The sequence below is a fragment of the Dama dama genome, chromosome 20 (assembly GCF_033118175.1).
Source record: "Dama dama isolate Ldn47 chromosome 20, ASM3311817v1, whole genome shotgun sequence".
In the NCBI taxonomy this organism is placed as follows: domain Eukaryota; kingdom Metazoa; phylum Chordata; class Mammalia; order Artiodactyla; family Cervidae; genus Dama; species Dama dama.
This window is the reverse complement of record NC_083700.1, coordinates 31,514,276-31,533,070: the sequence shown is the minus strand read 5'-3', so window position 1 is coordinate 31,533,070 and position 18,795 is coordinate 31,514,276. Positions and strand designations below refer to the sequence as shown.

The 18,795-nt window shown below is 35.6% G+C and overlaps 1 protein-coding gene across 14 annotated transcripts in view; it reads right to left on the bottom strand.

Moving 5' to 3' along the window:
• The window catches only part of ST7L (suppression of tumorigenicity 7 like), a 92,209-nt gene that overhangs the window by 40,033 nt on the left and 33,381 nt on the right, over positions 1–18,795 (bottom strand). For all 14 annotated transcript variants that reach the window (XM_061121139.1, XM_061121145.1, XM_061121140.1 and 11 more), the window contains 5 exons: positions 15,423–15,577; positions 13,813–13,910; positions 13,316–13,430; positions 10,877–10,949; positions 9,857–9,959 (listed from right to left, as the gene is read on the bottom strand). In XM_061121139.1, coding sequence (XP_060977122.1) covers positions 9,857–9,959; positions 10,877–10,949; positions 13,316–13,430; positions 13,813–13,910; positions 15,423–15,577 — 544 coding nt within the window. The remainder of the gene's footprint in view (positions 1–9,856; positions 9,960–10,876; positions 10,950–13,315; positions 13,431–13,812; positions 13,911–15,422; positions 15,578–18,795) is intronic.

Genomic DNA, 18,795 nt, shown 5'->3' with positions numbered 1-18,795 from the left:
TCATTACTTTGATGAACAAGCAGTGAAGGTGCACAATAAGCAGTGACAGTAGGGATGGAGTATATGGTTAGATCTGAAAGACATTTCAAAGGATATGAGTTGGTAATTTGGAAAGGACAGAGTAAAGGTTTATTAGAGAAGAGAATAATAAAGTCATAAATCAAAATATAGAAATAGAAAGGAGAGGCAAGTTGGAGAAGAAACTAAAAATTTTTTTAAAAAATCTACTTTGAGACACATTGAAATGTCTGAGGTACCTATCCAGGTAAAAATTTCCACAACTAGATAGAAATGCGAGTCTCTTAGACAAGGAAGAAAGCCAGAGTTAAAAGAAATACATTTGGAAATTACCAGCAAATAAAATATAGTCAAAGACATAAACCAAAGCTAACACCTAGTATGTGCTACAGGGCCTTCCAGATTACCTTCAAATCACCTTCTCAATATATAGGGAATAAATCAGAAATTGCTGGGGCCAATTTTAACTAGTACTCAACTATGGACAATATACTCAAATAATCACTCAAGTCTCTTGCTTTTCACTAAAAATAATAAAAATTAAAGCTACTTTGAGAGCTATAGTTAAAAAGACATAATGATGTATGGTCGGATGGTTTCTTTCATAACTCTATACCTATGCTTACACTCAAATTCACTTCAATTTTGAATTGCTTTGATCTTTATAATTTATCTCTAGATTACTTTGTTTCTATTACTCTGCAAATCTTACAACAGCTTTTGACCAAAAGCAATATAATTCTGACCTGAAGTAATGATAATGCTTTATAATCTTCCTCTTAAAAGCAGAGGTTAAAGAAAAATCTCTCTGAAGGCATCTGAAGTTAAGGTACTTTGCTCTTGATCAGTCATGCACATCAAGAACCAATTTATCTCTGCAATTAGTTTTCTCAGTGCACATTCTATGAGATTGGACAGGCAGGCTGAATGCAAAGATTCCACACGGAGATGTATTATAGGAGAGACTAAAGAAAGTTCCAAGATAGAAAGTAAAAACAACTGCTATCTGGATAAACTGAAAAAAACATGATACTACCTAACAGCCTCAGGAGCAAAGTGAAAGTGATCTTACATTAAAAAGAGAGGGATTGGGGGCTAAACAGCGCATCATCCTATGGAGCAACACCTCAAGAAATAAGCATTTGATATCTCAATCCTTCCAGCCTGTCCACAGTACACTATAATGGAAAGCAAAAGGTTCACTGTGCTCTAGGAATGGGTCACAGACTTTAATACCACTTCCTTTTTCTCTCTGTACTCCTGCTATGCCACTCAGAATCTCAATCAAGCCCCTTCCCCTCCTCTTTTACACATGCTGCTATAATATAGGTAGTACGGCCAAAGAAATGTAACCCTGCTGCTAAAGACCCAGTAGCTTCTCTGATGGATGGGACTCATTCTACAGGCTTCAATTTCTGACCAACCAGAATGGATTTTACCTTTTACGTATTAATTTATTTTTAAAATTCCCCTTATACTTATAAAGGCCACCTGGCATGGTCTACTTTCTTAGCAGCACAATGCCAAAACTAGTTTTAATATAAAGTAAGAAATAATAACTTTTAAAAGCTACAGATTACATATTCTTAAATATGTACTCAATTTGTAGAGATTTACTAAACAAGTTTTTGTCATTGTTTTGTTTTTAAATGTTCTATTATCACTCTTCTCTCAAGGGCTTCTTCTATAAGACAAAATAAATTGTCCTCAGGGTATTAAGTAATTCAAATTAGTTAATTCCTGTCTCACCTAACTATCTTCACCTTCACATCTTCTCAACAAAGGAATCCCCAAGTCTCATACATTCTAAAGTACTCAAATAATATTCACACGGAAAGAGGACAAACTGGAACAGCTTAAACAGGAAGAGAAAATGGTAACAGAGCATAATAAAGCAATGATAGCTGTAATAATCAATACTGTTACCTGATATTCAGACATTGTTAATAGCAGAAGTGTCAGTCACTCAGTCGTGTCCGACTCTTTGCAACCCCGACTCTTGGCAACCCCAAAGACTGTATAGCTCACCAGGCTCCTCTGTCCATGGGAGTCTCCAGGCAAGAAAACTGGAGTGGGTTGCCCTTCCCTTCTCCAGAGGATCTCCCCAACCCAGGGATAAAACTTTAAGAACTTCACAAATATCATCTCATTTTATGAGGAGGCATGACAGTGTTTTCCATGTTGAATCATATCTTTTTTTTTCTTTATTGAGGTATAATTTAAAAACAGTAAAATGCACAGGCTTTAAGTATGTAGTTCAACGACTTTTAAAAAACACAGACAAGCAGCACCATCACCCCAGAAAGTTTCCTTTCCAGTTAATACCTCTACCCTGACCACCTGAGGCAAACTACTGTGCTAATTTCTACCACAATAGATCACTTTTATCTTTTCTTGAGTAGCACATAAATGGAATCATTCAGTATATACTCCTTTGCACAATACTATATTTTTAAGATTCATCCATGTTTTGCTGTATCAGTTGTTCTTTTCTTTTTATTGCTAAATAAATTTTCATTCTCTTGGATACATACCTTGGTGTAGAACTTCTGGGTGACAGGATGAGATATATGTCTAATTTTATAAGAAATTGCCAAAGTGGTTGTATCATTTCATACACTAAGGCAGCAATGTATTAGAGTTCTAAATATTCCACACTCTTACCAATATTTTATAGTATTTTTAATTACAGCCATTCTGATAGGCATAATACCTTATTGTAATTTTATAATGCATTTCCCTGATAACCAAATATGGTGAGCACCTCTTTACGTGTTTATTGGACATTCCAATATCTTCTCTGCTGAAGTATCTGTTCAAGGCTTTTGATTAAAGTTGTCATTTTATATTTATATACTCTGAATACGAGTTTGTTTGCTTGGCAAACAAGCAAATTGGAGATACTATTTTCCTGTTTGCAGTTTGCATTTTCATTTAAAAAGAATGATGGTGAAGATTTTATTTATTTACTTTGGCCACACTGCACAACTTATGGGACCTTAGTACTCTGACCAGGGACAGAACTTGAACACTCAGCAGTGAAAGCACGTAGTTCTAACCACTGACCACTGGGGGATTCCCTGCCTTTTCATTTTTAACACTGTCATCAGTGAGAAGAATTTTAAAGTTTTGAAAAGGCCAATATAGAATTTTTTTTTCTCTTACAGTTAAGTGCCTATACTGTCCTAGGAAATTTTTGTGTACCTGAAAATTTCAAAGATATTCTTAGATTTTTTTTCTAAATGTACAGTTTTAGCTTTTACACTTAGGTAAATGATCCATCTCAAATTAATGGTTATGCATGCTATGAGAATATTTCATGATTTTTTCCCCATTCAGACATTCAGATGTTCCAACACCATTTGTTGAAAAGCGTTTCCTTTCCCCACCCAATTGCACTGGTGCTTTTCTCAAAAATGAAATGACAAAATACATATGGATATATTTCTGGACTTTTTAAGGCAACTATTTCAAATTTAAATCTAAAAATAATAAAATTTAGAAGAATTTTGTGGTAGTATGCTAATAAAAACTCTCAGTGAAATATTGCAGCAAACTATTGCTACATCCTAAATTAGACAATACTATTCTAACTGATGTGTAAACTGTCTTACTAAAAACAATTACATCTACAGTAAATCACTGATATTTGGGGATTTAATATTTATGGTTTCAATCATCTGTGGAATCTCTAAACAGCCATGATGTATAAAGCCATAATTTTGTTAAGGCACAATCTGAATCATGTGCTCTGAGGCTTGTTTACACATAAGTAATTTACCAAAGGGATAACCCTAGCTGACTCTGCAGTATCCACATCTCAGCAAGGTTCATGACCAATCTCATGATTTCATTTCATGGGTAAAATTATGTTACACTGGTATTTCTCAACTATGGAGATTCATAATGGTTTTAGATCATGTTAATCAAGAATGTCAATGGCAGAAAAATGTTAAAGAACACTTTTTATAAGTGAATTTAAAAATGTGCAAAGGACTTGAATATTTACCCAAAGAAGATACACAATCCCATTCTTGGGCATATATCTGGAGAAAACCATAATTAGAAAAGATACACCCATCCCAATGTTCACTGCAGTACTAGTTACAATAGCTAAGACATGAAAGCAACCTACATGTTCATTGACATATGAATGGATAAAGAATATGTGGTACACATACACAATGGAATACTATTCAGCCATAAAAAAGAATGAAATAACGCCATTTGCAGCAACATGGATGAATCTAGAGATTGTCATACTAAGTGAAGTAAGTCGGACCAAGAAGGACAAATGTCATATGATATTACTTATATGTAAAATCTAAAAAGAAATGATACAGATGAACTTATTTGTAAAACAGAAATAAGAGTCACAGATGTGGAAATCAAACTGATTGTTACCGGGGGAAATAGGGAGGAGGGATAAATCCAGAGATTTGGATGAGACATATACACTACTATATATAAAATAAGTAACTAATAAGGACCTACTGTATAGCATGGGGTACTCTACCCAATGTTCTGTAATGACTTGTACAGGAAAAGAATCTAAAAAAGAGTGGATATACGTATAACTGACTCACTTTGCTGTACAACTGAAAGTAACACAACACGGCAAATCAGTTATATTCCAAGAAAGATTATTTGAAAAAATTTTCAAAAACAGCCAATAAGCACATTAAAAGATGTTCAACACCATTAGTCATTAAGGAAATGCACAAATGAGATGCCATTTCAAAATGACAATGAGATGCCATTTCATACCTACTAGGACAACTATAGTTAAAAGACAGACAATAACTGTTGTCTGTCAACCACAAAATCACAATGAGATGCCATTTCATACCTACTAGGACAACTATAGTTAAAAGACAGACAATAACTGTTGGCACAAATGTATAGAAATTATAAACCATTCTTAACCACTCTGCAGCATGAGAGAGCAGAGCCTTTCACAGAAAAGTATTTTTAGACCTCTGCTTCCAGTAATGGAAGATTGGGTAACTCAGATCAAATCTCCCAGATAACTAGAAAAGCTGTTGATTTTAAAAAGTTGAATTAAATACATTAGAGAATTAACAAAGGGTAAACAATTATGACGCCACAGTCCAGCGAAGGCAGAAATCAGAGAAGTAAGCCACACCTGGGGCTTCTTTTACAAAATATAGGGACATTAGACAACTCTGGAAAAGATGCTTAGGAAGCTATTCAGCCTTTTTTCATCAGTTTCATAAGACTAAAGGAACAAAATTCGCAGTTCAAGGCCTGTCAAGAGTGAGGGCCCTGGCAAAACCCTCAGGATTAGACTGGGGCTCTGAAGGCTGCATCTTAGGAGTAAGAATGAACCAGAAATAAACTAAATATTTCATGACTGAAGTCAGTTTAGTCATCCAGGTAGACCATAAAATATCAATCCCTGAAAATGAATTAAGGTGATCATGACCTGCTAGTGATTCTTCCAGGGATCTAAGGGCAAAGAAAATTCTCTCTGAAGAAATATAATATTACGAGGTTTTAAGCTATTTCTACAATTTTTCAAATAAAATATCTGGCACATAGTCAAAGAAAATCAGGCATAAGGGAAAAGACAATATGAACATGATGCAACAGAAAAAGGCAGATAATAAAAACAGATACAGAAAAGTTCTCCATATCAGGATTATCAGAGAAAGAATTTAAGATAACTACTTTAAACTATTTTCAAAGAGAGAGATTACATTAAAAATTTTGGCAGAGAATTCAAAACTGCAAATAATGTAAGAAATGTGAAAAATAAACAGAAATTCAAGAATCAAAAAATGTTTTAAAGAGGTGAAATCACACAGAGTATGTTTTCTGGCCAAAACACAATTATGCCAGAAATCATTCATAAGAAGATAATCTTCATATGTTTGGAAGTTAAATACATCTCTAAATGGAATAAATATACCTCTAATCAAAGAGGAAGTCATAGAGGAAATTAGAAAATATTTTGAACTAAACAATATAAAAAGTAATGCTATACTATGTAGTTAAAATTATATTAATATTAGAGGTTAATAGACTTAAATGGATATATTAGAAAAAAAGACTAAAAATTAACGAGTTAAGTACCTTTAATAAGATACATGAAATAAAAAAAATAAAATGGGGCCAAACAAAGTTGAAATCTTTATGCCAGTAAATTTGAAAATTATGAAATAAATTCCTAGAAAAATATATCTTACTAAAAACTAACATAAGAAAAAATTTAAAATGTGAATAGCTATGGTACTCTTGCCTGGCAAATCCTATGGATGGAGGAGCCTGGTAGGTTGCAGTCCATGGGGTCACTAAGAGTCGGACACGACTGAGCGACTTCACTTTCACTTTTCACTTTCATGCCTTGGAGAAGGAAATGGCAACCCACTCCAGTGTTCTTGCCTGGAGAATCCCAGGGATGGGGAAGCCTGGTGGGCTGCCGTCTATGGGGTCGCACCGAGTCAGACAGGACTGAAGTGACTTAGCAGTAGATGGAATTGTTAAGTAATTGAATTTGTAATTAATATGAAATTTGTAAAGGAAATCCTTCTAACAAAGAAAAATACAGAATCAGATGGCTTTATCAGCAAATTCTACCAATCACTGAAGGCAGAAATAATTCTAATTTTTACACAAATTATTCCTGAGAATGATAACAGGGACCACTCCTTAATTTGGGCTTCCCTGGTGGCTCAGAGGGTAAAGTGTCTGCAATGTGGGAGACCTGGGTTCGATCCCTGGGTTGGGAAGATCCCCTGGAGAAGGAAATGACAACCCACTCCAGTATTCTTGCCTGGAAAATCCCATGGACAGAGAAGCCTGTAGGCTATAGTCGATGGGGTCGCAAAGAGTCGGACACGACTGAGTGACTTCACTTTCTTCTTTCACTTTCACTCCTTAATTTGGTTTATAAAGCCAGCAATAAAGGAAAAGTATTGATCAAAAATATAAGAAAAGAAGGAAGTGAACATAATTAATGTCAGGATGGTGGTCACCCTCATACACTATTAGTGGGAATGTAAATTGGTACATTTTGATGCCTTTGAACTGAGGTGTTGGAGAAGACTCTTGAGAGTCCCTTAGACTGCAAGAAGATCAAACCAGTCAAACCTAAAGGAAATCAATCCTGAATACTGAGTACATTGGAAGGACTGACAGTGAAGCTGAAACTCCAATACTTTGGCCACCTAATGCGACGAGCCAACTCACTGGAAAAGACTGATGCTGGGAAAGATTGAAGGCAGGAGGAGAAGGGGACAACAGAGGATGAGATGGTTGGATGGCATCACCGACTCAATGGACATGAGTTTGAGCAAGTTCCAGGAGATAGTGAAGGACAAGGAGACCTAGAGTGGAGCAGTCCATGGGGTAACAAACAGTTGGACATGACTGAGCAACTGAACAACAAACTGGTACAGGCACTACGGAGAATAGTACGGAGGTTCCTTAAAAAACTAAAAATAAAGCTATCATATGACCCTGAAATCCACTCCTGGGTGTATATGTAGAAAAATATGATCTGAAAGGATACATATTTACCACATATATTCACCACAGTACTGTTCACTATAGCCAAGACATGGAAGCAACTTAAATGTCCATTGACAGAGGAATGGATAAAAAAGATGTGGTACACATATATGATAGAATATCACTCAGCCATTAAAAAGAATAAAATCATTCCATTTGCAGCAACATAGATGGACCTAGAAATCATCATACTGAGTGAAGTAAGTCAGACAGAGGAGAAATATCATATGACATGCTTTATGTGTGGAATCTAGAAAGGAATGATACAGATAAACTTACTTACAAAACAGAGAGATTCACAGACTTAAGAGAATGAACTTGTGGTTGTGGTGGGAGGAATGGAAGGAAGGGATAGTTAGGGAGTTTGGGATGGACATGTACACTCTGTTTATTTGAAATGGATAACCAACAAGGACCAACTATCATAGCACATGGAACTCTACTCAATGTTATGTGGCAGCCTAGATGAGAGTAAATAAAGACAGAGAGGGAGAATGGATACATGTATATGTGTAGCTGAGTCCCCTTGCTGTTCACCTAAAACTATCACAACATTGTTGACTGGCTATACCTCAATACCTCACTTCATGGCAAATAGATGGGGAAACAGTGGAAACAGTGACAGACTTTATTTTTTGGGGCTCCAAAATCACTGCAGATGGTGACTGCAGCCATGAAATTAAAAGACGCTTGCTCCTTGGAAGAAAAGCCATGACCAACCTAGACAGCATATTAAAAAGCAGAGAACATTACTTTACCAACAAGGGTCCATCTAGCCAAAGCTATGGTTTTTCCAGTAGTCATGTATGGATGTGAGAGTTGGACTATAAAGAAAGCTGAGTGCTGAAGAATTGATACTTTTGAACTGTGGTGTTGCAGAAGACTCTTGAGAGTCCCTTGGACTGCAAGGAGATCCAACCAGTCCATCCTAAAGGAGATCAGTCCTGGGTGTTCATTGGAAGGACTGATATTGAAGCTGAAACTCCAATACTTTGGTCACTTGATGAGAAGAACTGACTCCTTTGAAAAGACCCTGATGCTGGGAAAGATTGAAGGCGGGAGGGAAAGGGGATGACAGAGGACAAGATGGTTGCATGGCATCACTGACTCGATGGACATGAGATTGAGTAAATTCCGGGAGCTGGCGATGGACAGGGAGGCCTGGTGTGCTGCAGTCCATGGGGTCGCAAAGAGTTGGACACAACTGAGCAACTGAACTGAACTGAATTGAACCTCAGTACACAATAAAAAGTTAAAATAAAGAAAAAAGAACAGTTGTTGCCTTTAGGCAGGAGAGAAGAAGCTGTAATTGGAAAAGGGTAGGTGGGTTTCTGGGGAATCACAATGTTGTTTCTTGACTTCAGTGGTAGTTCCCACTTATTTGCTTCGTAATAAATCATTAAGATGCACATTCTGTTTTTTTACACTTTGCTTTTTATGTATTACAATTTATACCAAAATTTTTATTTAAATTTATGGAACCAGTTTCACTTAATGAGAGAATGGCATAAATATTGTTGACTTTCATTCTTAGATTTCAGTAATATTCTTGACTCTGTCTTTATTTACTCTAAACAGACTTACAACTCATATTTCTTGGAGATTATCTTTTAGAGGTTAATCCTTTAATATTTGCTAGCTTCCAAATTCCACTAACACATTATCCTGGAATCTACAATTACATTTTTAAATAAAATCATATTCTTGAATATGCTATACTTCCTAATTTGGAACATGGTTTTTAAAACCCAAAATTTCACCTTGAGTGATAACACACATAGATTAACCAATAATTTGTATGTTTGCAAGGTGTACAAAATAAAGACAAATGAGATGAGTACAGTTTCGTCTGGGACTAAGTAAACATCAATTCAGCAATTTTCCGGAAACTTCCACATCTGTTTCCTAACACTGATTATTTTAATCTATTTGTCTTCAGTCTTTGTCTACCTAGGCCTCATTTAAAACCCAGGCATCTGCCTAGATGTAAAAAGCTTTTAAAGTAACAGGAAATCTGATTTAATGATCTGAAATATGAATGATCTTTCATAGGGCCAAGTCATTTTATTTCTTCTCTGTAACTATAGTAAAAGGAACAGCTAAGTGAACATACCTCAAATTTTATTTTGACAGCAATTATAAAGCCTATAGTGAAGTACTAACATCCCCTTTAAGGCAAACATCAAAATATAGCAGACTAAAACAATTCTGCCTCAAATTATGGAGACCCAAAATTTGGTCTATACACTGTTATGAATCTGATTAACTTAAATAAAAGTAGTATTTTCATCATAAAATTTCTTACTTTTGGAACATGAGGATTAAATTCCACAGCTCTATGAATTGCTTCCACAGCATTAATTTCTGCTGTGCTTAACCCTCTTCTGGAGGCTGTTTCTGGAGAGAATCTGTAAGAAAAGAACAAAATGAAGAAATAAATATTTAAATACATAAATATTTTAATTAATTAATTAAGGTCATCTAGACCCTGAATCAGAGGTTTCTGGTGATGGCAGAAGTCAAAGTCAAATAGCTACTACATTTTGGTTCAACATATAAAAGAAGGCAGCGTAAGAGATAGAAATCTTCAAGTTAAGGTGAAGAAAGCCTTCAGAAGTCCATTAGAGTCACACTTTGGGCAAAGTAATGAAATAAGAAATGCTACACAGGGACATCTAGAAGATCTCATGAAAGTATTACATTCTTAGCAAATATTCATTGAGAGGAAAAAGTCTGTGAACATTTCATTCTAATTCACATTAAGGCATAATAATCTAAGGTGAAAGAAAACATTTGCCATTTGGTTGGTTTCTGAGTATCTTACCTGTGGAACAAAGAGAAATTCATTAATGGCAGCCAAAAATACAAGGAAATCACAATAATTCAGAATTATAATCTCAGAACAGATTAACATGAAACCTATCTCCCTTCCACACAACCTTATCATTATTACCATCACAGCTACTATGTACTGAATACACTTTCTACCTAGTAATGCTTTGGGCATTTAACACACATAATCTTCACACAACCACCCTATAGTATTATTCTTATTTTATAGATGAGGAAGAAACTCAAACTGATTAACTTGACCAAAGTTCCACAGCTAGTATGTTGTAGACTTTGAATTTGCACCGAAGTTTACTTAGCTCTAAAAACCTTGCTGTTTCCACTGTTACAGATAGTAAGAATCTTCAAAGCCCTGTAAGCTAAGGGTTATTCAGCAGGAAGTCGGGGGGAAAAAGCATTTTTAAAGTCAGTGAATGAAAAACATAATGTTGATTTTAGCAGTCTTTCTAAACTTGTAGTTTTCATAACTACTTACTTATCTGAAACAGTCCTCGTCTTCAATAGTGCTGCTGTGTAACAGATGGCTGCTGACTTTGGAAGGCTTATATCTATAATAATAATGTTTAATTTAGGTAAAAAACACAAAAATATCTTAAGACAATTTTTAGTAAGAATATTCATAGTTCAATTCAACAGATATATTGATAATAAAGCAGTAAAAGCACAGGGACATGAAATTGGAAGACCTGAGTTTGAAATCTTGATTCTATTATTTACCAACTATATATCCTTGAAGTAGCCACAACTTCTTTAACCTCCGTTTTCTCAAAATAGAGAAATGATAATTTTCTAGCAGATATGTCTGTGAAAGTCCTCATACAATGTTAGAAAGTACTCAACAAATATTTATAATAGGCTGCTTGCTGCTGCTGCTAAGTCGCATCAGTCGTATTCGACTCTGTGCGACTCCATAGATGGCAGCCCACCAGGCTCCTCTGTCCCTGGGATTCTCCAGGCAAGAACACTGGAGTGGGTTGCCATTTCCTTCTCCAAATAGGCTGCTTACATAATACCATCCAGGGAAAAGGGCATTGTATAGATAGAACTACATAAAACCTCCACCTATTCACAGAGAAAAACTAAGATTAAAAAAAAATTAATAGTAGTTAAATCTAAGTGATATAACCATGGGTGATTTTCATTTTCTTCTTCCTATGTGTTTGCATTTTCTACATTTTAAGTGATACTCTTTTATAAAATAAAAAGAAATTGAGAACTATAATGAAATTATCTTAAAGAATGCCCCAAATAATGTTATCAGGAGAGTAAGACTACAGGACTTTCTTTCCAGATTCCAGAGTTATACTAGCAAATGGAGAACTAAAGAAGTAAACTTGCTTTTAACTTTTTCAGGACTCTAGAAGAGTAAAAACTGGGGACTCATAAAAATAACTGAAAACACAGAGGCATATCCAAGTTGCTAGTTTTATTTTATTTTTAATGAATAGGTCCTTTCTGATTTTTCATATTCAGTCCTTAAGCTTGTTCATCATACGTATCATAAGCAGGCTATACATCTGATAAGTAACATATGGAAAGAATTTCTCACAAATTTCTCCATGAGCCTATACTACTCTAAAGCACTTCCTAAGAATTCCAGATGTTTAAAAGAAATAAACTTCTCCTTCCAAGTGTAATACATTTCAAACTTTCTAAGTCACGGGGATTCCTAAGCTAATGGGTTGGAGCTTACAACAGGACAGTGTGAATAAGTGACTTATATGTGTTCTGATACAGTGAAAGATATGACAAGAAATATTACACTAGCTAGGATGTTCTCAGTTTCAGGTTAAAAGCCGATGCCTCACTCAGAATGAGGAGAAAGATTCTGCTTCTTAAAAATTATCTCAACTCCATTTGTGATAAACTGGCACTGTTACAGTGCAATAATAAAAACAGCCAACATATAATGACTTTTTACTTTGGGGAGACTAGTACAGAAATCGAATACCTAAATTTAAGTTCAGGCTTGCCACTTAGCCTTACCCAATTACTTCGCCTTCTTCAACTCCAGTTTCCTTATTTATTAACTGGAAATAGTAAAAAACTTGTCCTACCATCTCTCAAGATTGTTGTAAGCATCAGATAAGATAACAAATTATACTTTGTAACTAAAAAGCATTGTAAAATGTTGTTCTGAGTTAACTCTTATATATACTGCTAAGCAACTTCTGTTAGCCTTCCCCATCACTCCAAAAGAAATGAAGTGTATAGCACTCCATATTTTTCCAATTACCTCACCTAACATACTATGCTTCAGTATAACTATTATTCATTTGTCTGTATGTTCTACCAAACTGCAAATCCTATAAGAGTTAAGCCCATGTATTCTTGTTTCCCACTGTATTCCAAGTGCCTCACACAGGCACTAAAACAAATGAATATACTTTGACAGAAGGAAAATTTCTCCTTGCAGACTTTCGCTATCAAAAGTATTGATAAAGATACTTAGGGGCTTCCCTGGTGGTTGAGTGGTTAAGAATCTGCCTTGCAATTTAAGGGGACGTGGGTTCAACCCCTGGTCAGGGAACTAAGATTCCACATGCTAAGAAGCAACTAAACCTGTGCAGCACAACTACTGAGCCCTCACACCACAGCTAGAGAGTCTGTGCACTGCAACAAAAGACGGGCGTGATGCAACAAAGACCCCTCATGCAGCCACTAAGACCTGACATAGCCAAATAAACAAATATTTACAAAAAGAAGAAGATACTTAATAGCAACTTGTGTCCACAGACTCTAAATACTGACTGGAAAGAATGCAAAGAGAAAGTCAAAATACCAGAGTAGGATACCATTTGTGACCACATTATATTGAAAAAAAAAAAAAAACACTTTAACTATGCTATCAACTAAGAGGGGCTTCCCTGGTAGCTCAGCTGATAAAGAATCAACTAAGAGAATTATCACTCACCATCATATTTTGCTAGAACTGCTTGGACATCTGCATAGGCTTGTAATTCTAAAAGTGATTCTAGGAGATTTTCATGGATGTTCAACATAGTAAGAGGAGGAAATTCTTTCATTAACTGTATATTAAAAGAAAAAAAGATTAAAATTATAGCAAATGAACTCAATACAGAAGTATAAATTCTTTATTAAAACTTTGGAGACTCAACCTCTAAGAAATTTGTGTATATTAAGTATCTTGTTACAAAACTATCAATTAAAAAAAAAAGATTCTGGGGAATTCCCTAGTGGTCCAGTGGTTGGCACTTTCTCTGCCAGGGCCTGAGGTTTGATCCCTGGTTGGGGAGCTAAGATGCAACAAGCTGTATGGTACCACCAATAAATAAATGTTACAAAATAAAAAGCCACAGAGTGATTTTGCATTAACTTAACCAGCAACTTAAAACATATTTTCAGTTTTGAAAGAATAAAGATAAAGGTTAAGTCATCAAATTTACTTACATCTCTCATTATTTTTACTGCCTCTCTTATTCTTCCCAATTTTCTTGCACACATTGCCAGTCTTCTTTTAATATACACCAGTACATTGGTATCTCTCCCTATTTACAAAAAACAACAAATGACCCAAAACTATCACTTTTATATTATGACCAGCTATTTCATTAATATATTTATCTATCAATTTTATTAGCCTGGAAGGGAAATAATTTTATACACCCTGGAAGGTTCAATTAAAATTAAATTGTGTCAGAATGGAAGAATATTAATAATTGTTGCATTTGGGTAATGAACAATGAATGAAAGTTAATTATATTGCTCTATTTTAATAGTTGTTTGGTGAAGTTTTTTATATTAAAAGCTTAAAATATATATGTATATATATACATATATGATTACTTTTGATTCTAAGTAATCTGAGTACAGCATATATAAAGTAACTTGTGTACACTAGGCAAGTAGATTTTACTATGAAAATAAAAGACATACATTAATAGGTAGAAATAACATGAATCTATTAAATTTCTGTATAAACAATCTACTATTTTAATATTATCTATTATCTTAACTGACAAAAGATATTAAAAACAAACTTTATATACTAGTGTAAATTTATGCTCAAGGGCAAAACTACTTCTAGAAAGGGCTAACAAATATTTCTGAACCTAACCCATAACTAAATTTGAGATTATACAAGGACAAATGGCATGACTTTTTTACAGATGTAGTTTCATTAGTTCCAGACTGCAAGATTATATATTCCCACAGTTGTGTGTTATAACAACATGCATTAATGAAACATCCTATATACATCAATATTTAGTTTAGAGAGAAAACATTATCCAAATTTTAATTTCCACAAACAAAAGATTTAGAACTTAACTCCCAGCAGATAATGCATTATATAAACATACTTCAATTTATTGCCCATTCTCTGCCAAAATCATAAAATTAAACCCTCTGGCCACGCAATATAGCAGGAAGCAACAACATTACAGATCCTAACATCTTTGGTAAAAGTGTCTCAATCACAACTGGGAGAGTATGCCTAAGAGTGGAAAGAAAGGATGTCAGTTGCTATGGCCTGTATGATCTCAAACATACTGTAGAGAAAAAAACCACCAAAGAAAGAGTCAATACCAAGCGTAAGGCTGGTTTTTGTGCTAATGGGCCACTCCCTGGCACTACATGAAGATATTTTTACAGCCTGAAGAGCAAACTAAATGATATATATACCTCTACTGCTGCTTGGGTAAGGGTGGATAAAAGTAACAGCTGTTTATCATTACTAGAAGGTTCTCTTGAATCTTGAATATTTTTGAGTTGTGTTTCTCCAATGACCAGCCCAATTCTTGCGTGAAATAAATTACTGTTAAGTTTCAGAGCAGCACATCTCTCAATAACCAGAGCAGATCTATTCTCTTCCACAAACATTCTCTAGCTAATACACATTTCTGTCTTGCTGACTTGAACAGATTTGTTATATCTCATGAACAGCAGCTAACTTTTAAGTATTATGTTTTTAAAAATTTATTGTTGTTCTGTGTTTTACACATAAAAGAGGCAACTGCAGGAACTAAAAGACAGGTGAAAATTAGTTCATATTCACTTACTCAGTTGAGCTTCATGCTGAGGACTTTGGTGCTGGCACTGTTGTGACCGCCTATAAATTGTTTCTCCTGCCTTGAGTGCCTGCTTAAATAACCTTTCGGCATCGACAATAGTTGTTGCTTCTTCCTCAGCCAGTAGAACATATGCAGTGGCACAGCTTTAAAGAAAGCAAACAAGGCAATTTTAAGTAAAATGGTAAAGCAAGTAGTTTCTTTGGGGTCTGTCTATTTATACAACATTTCCCTATCTTTACCTAAACTTTCTGTAATAGGGAAGAACATTTTCTATTCTATTACAAGTTAATCACTAAAGGGATGTTGCCTATAAACTTAAATTATACATAATAATCCAACTCTCAGAACTCTGCCTCCCAGGTAATGAGCATTATGCTAAAAGACTTTTATTTAGCTCATAGGAAACATCTTGGCCAGGCCCACCTGGGAGGAAGAAATTAACACACTCCTCCAGAGGTGGATGGGAACCAGGAAATGTTTGACTTCACTTCTTCCCCTTTTAGTATAAAAGAAGATTGAATTCTAACTTAGGCAAAAGAGTTCTTTGTAAGCATAAATGCACCATCTTCTTGATTTTCTGGCTTTCAGAATAAAGCTGTTATTCCTTGCCCCAACAACTCATTGCTCAGTTATTGGCCTGTCACACGGCAAGCACTCACTACAAGGTCGAACCTGGTAACAAATTTTGGTTATTCATAAACACTTTCTATTTTTTGTTTTTGTTCTATTACTGTTGTTATACCCCTCTTGTGAAGGGATATCAAATTGTGTTTTTCATTTTTGTTTCTCTTATGATGAGTGACATTGAGCACCTTTTTATGTACTTTTTGGTCATTTATATATCTTCCTTGAAAAAATGTCTATTCAAATCCTTTGCCCATTTTTAATTGGGTTGTCTTTGTTACTGAGTTGTAAGAGTTCTTTCTATGTTCTGAATACTAGGCCCTTATCAAATATGACTTGCAACTATTTTCTCTCAACCTGTGGGTTGCATTTTCACTTTTTTGACAATATCCTTTGACTGCACAAAAACTTTTAATTTTGATGAAATCTAATTTATCTAACCATCCCCAAGAAAAAGAAATGCAAAAGGCAAAACAGTTGTCTGAGGAAGCCTTACAATTAGCTGAGAAAAGAAGAGAAGTGAAAGACAAAGGAGAAAAGGAAAGATATACCCATTTGAATGCAGAGTTCTAAATAATATAGCAAGGAGAGATAAGAAAGCCTTCCTCAGTGATCAATGCAAAGAAATAGAGGAAAACAATAGAATGCGAAAGACTAGAGATCTCTTCAAGAAAATTAGATATATTAAGGGAACATTTCATGCAAAGATAGGCAAAATAAAGGACACAAATGTATGGGCCTAACAGAAGCAGAAGATATTAAGAAGAGGTGGCAAGAATACACAGAAGAACTATACAAAAAAGATCTTCACAACCCAGATAACCATGATGGTGTGATCACTCACCTAGAGCCAGACATCCTGGAATGTGAAGTCAAGTGGGCCTTAGGAAGCATCACTGTGAATAAAGCAAGTGGAGGTGATGGAATTCCAGCTGAGCTCTTTCAAATCCTAAAAGATGATTCTGTGAAACTGCTGCACTTAATATGCCAGCAAATGTGGAAAACTCAGCAGTGGCCACAGGACTGGAAAAGGTCAGTTTTCATTCCAATCCAAAAGAAAGGCAATGCCAAAGAATGTGCAAACTACCACACAATTGCACTCAACTCACACGCTAGCAAAGTACTGCTCAAACTTCTCCAAGTCAGACTTCAATAGTATGTGAACCATTAGCTGCCAGATGCTCGAGCTGGATTTAGAAAAGGCAGAGGAACCAGAGACCAAATTGCCACCCACTGGAAAAAGCAAGAGAATTCCAGAAAAACATCTATTTCTGCTTTATTCATTATGCCAAAGCCTTTGACTGTGTAGATCACAACAAACTGGAAAATCCTTCTAGAGATGGAAATATCAGACCATCTGACCTGCCTCCTGAGAAGTCTGTAGGCAGGCAAGAAGCAACAGTTAGAACTGGACATGGAACAACAGACTGGTTCCAAATAGGAAAAGGAGTACGCCAAGGCTGTATATTGTCACCCTGCTTATTTAACTTATATGCAGAGTACATCATGCAAAATGCCAGGCTAGATGAAGCACAAGCTGGAATCAAGATTGCCGGGAGAAATATCAATAACCAGATATGCAGATGACACCACCCTTATGACAGAAAGTGAAGAGGAACTAAAGAGCCTCCTGATGAAAGTGAAAGAGGAGAGTGAAAAAGCTGCCTTAAAACAACATTCAAAAAACTAAGATCATGACATCTGGTCCCATCACTTCATGGCAAATAGATGGGGAAACAATGGAAACAGTGAAAGACTTTATTTTCTTGGGCTCCAAAATCACTGCAGATGGTGACTGCAGCCATGAAATTAAAAGATGCTTACTCCTTGGAAGGAAAGTTATGACCAACCTAGATAGCATATTAAATAGCAGAGACATTACTTTACCAGCAAAGGTCCATCTAGTCAAAGTTATAGCTATTCCAGTAGTCATGTATGGATGTGAGAGTTGGACTATAATGAAAGCTGAGTGCTGAAGAATTGATGCTTTTGAACTGTGGTGTTGGAGAAGACTCTTGAGAGTCCCTTGGACTGCAAGGAGATCCAACCAGTCCATCCTAAAGGAAATCAGTCCTGAATATTCATTGGAAGGACTGATGCTGAAGCTGAAACTCCAATACTTTGGCCACCTGATGTGAAGAATTGACTCCTTGTTAAAGACCTTGATTCTGGGAAAGATAGAAGGCAGGAAGAGAAGGGGATGACAGAGGATGAGATGGTTGGATTGTATCACCAACTCAATGGACATGAGTTTGAGCAAGCTCTGGGAGCTGGTGATGGACGGGAAGCTTGGCGTGCTGCAGTCCATGGGGTCGCAAAGAGTCCGACATGACTGAGAGATTGAACTGAATTTATCTAATTTTCCTTTTGTGGCTTGTGCTTCTGCTGTCATGTCTAAGAAACCACTGCCAAATTGATAGTGATGAACATTCTAAAAGTTTTATAATTTTATCTTTTAAGTTTAGCTCTTTGTTTACCAATTAATTAATTGTATACAGTGTAAGGCAAGGGTCTAACTTCATATGTTTGTTATGTGGTTATCAAGCTGTTACTGTTTGTTGAAAACTATTCTTTCCCCCATTGAATGGTCTTGGAACCTTTTCAAAAATCAATTGACCATTGGGACTTCCCTGGTGGACCAGTGATTGAGCATCTCCCTTGCAGTTCAGGGGATGCAGGTTCAATCCCTGGTCGGGGAACTTGAACACCACATATTGCAGAGTCACTGAGCCTGCCT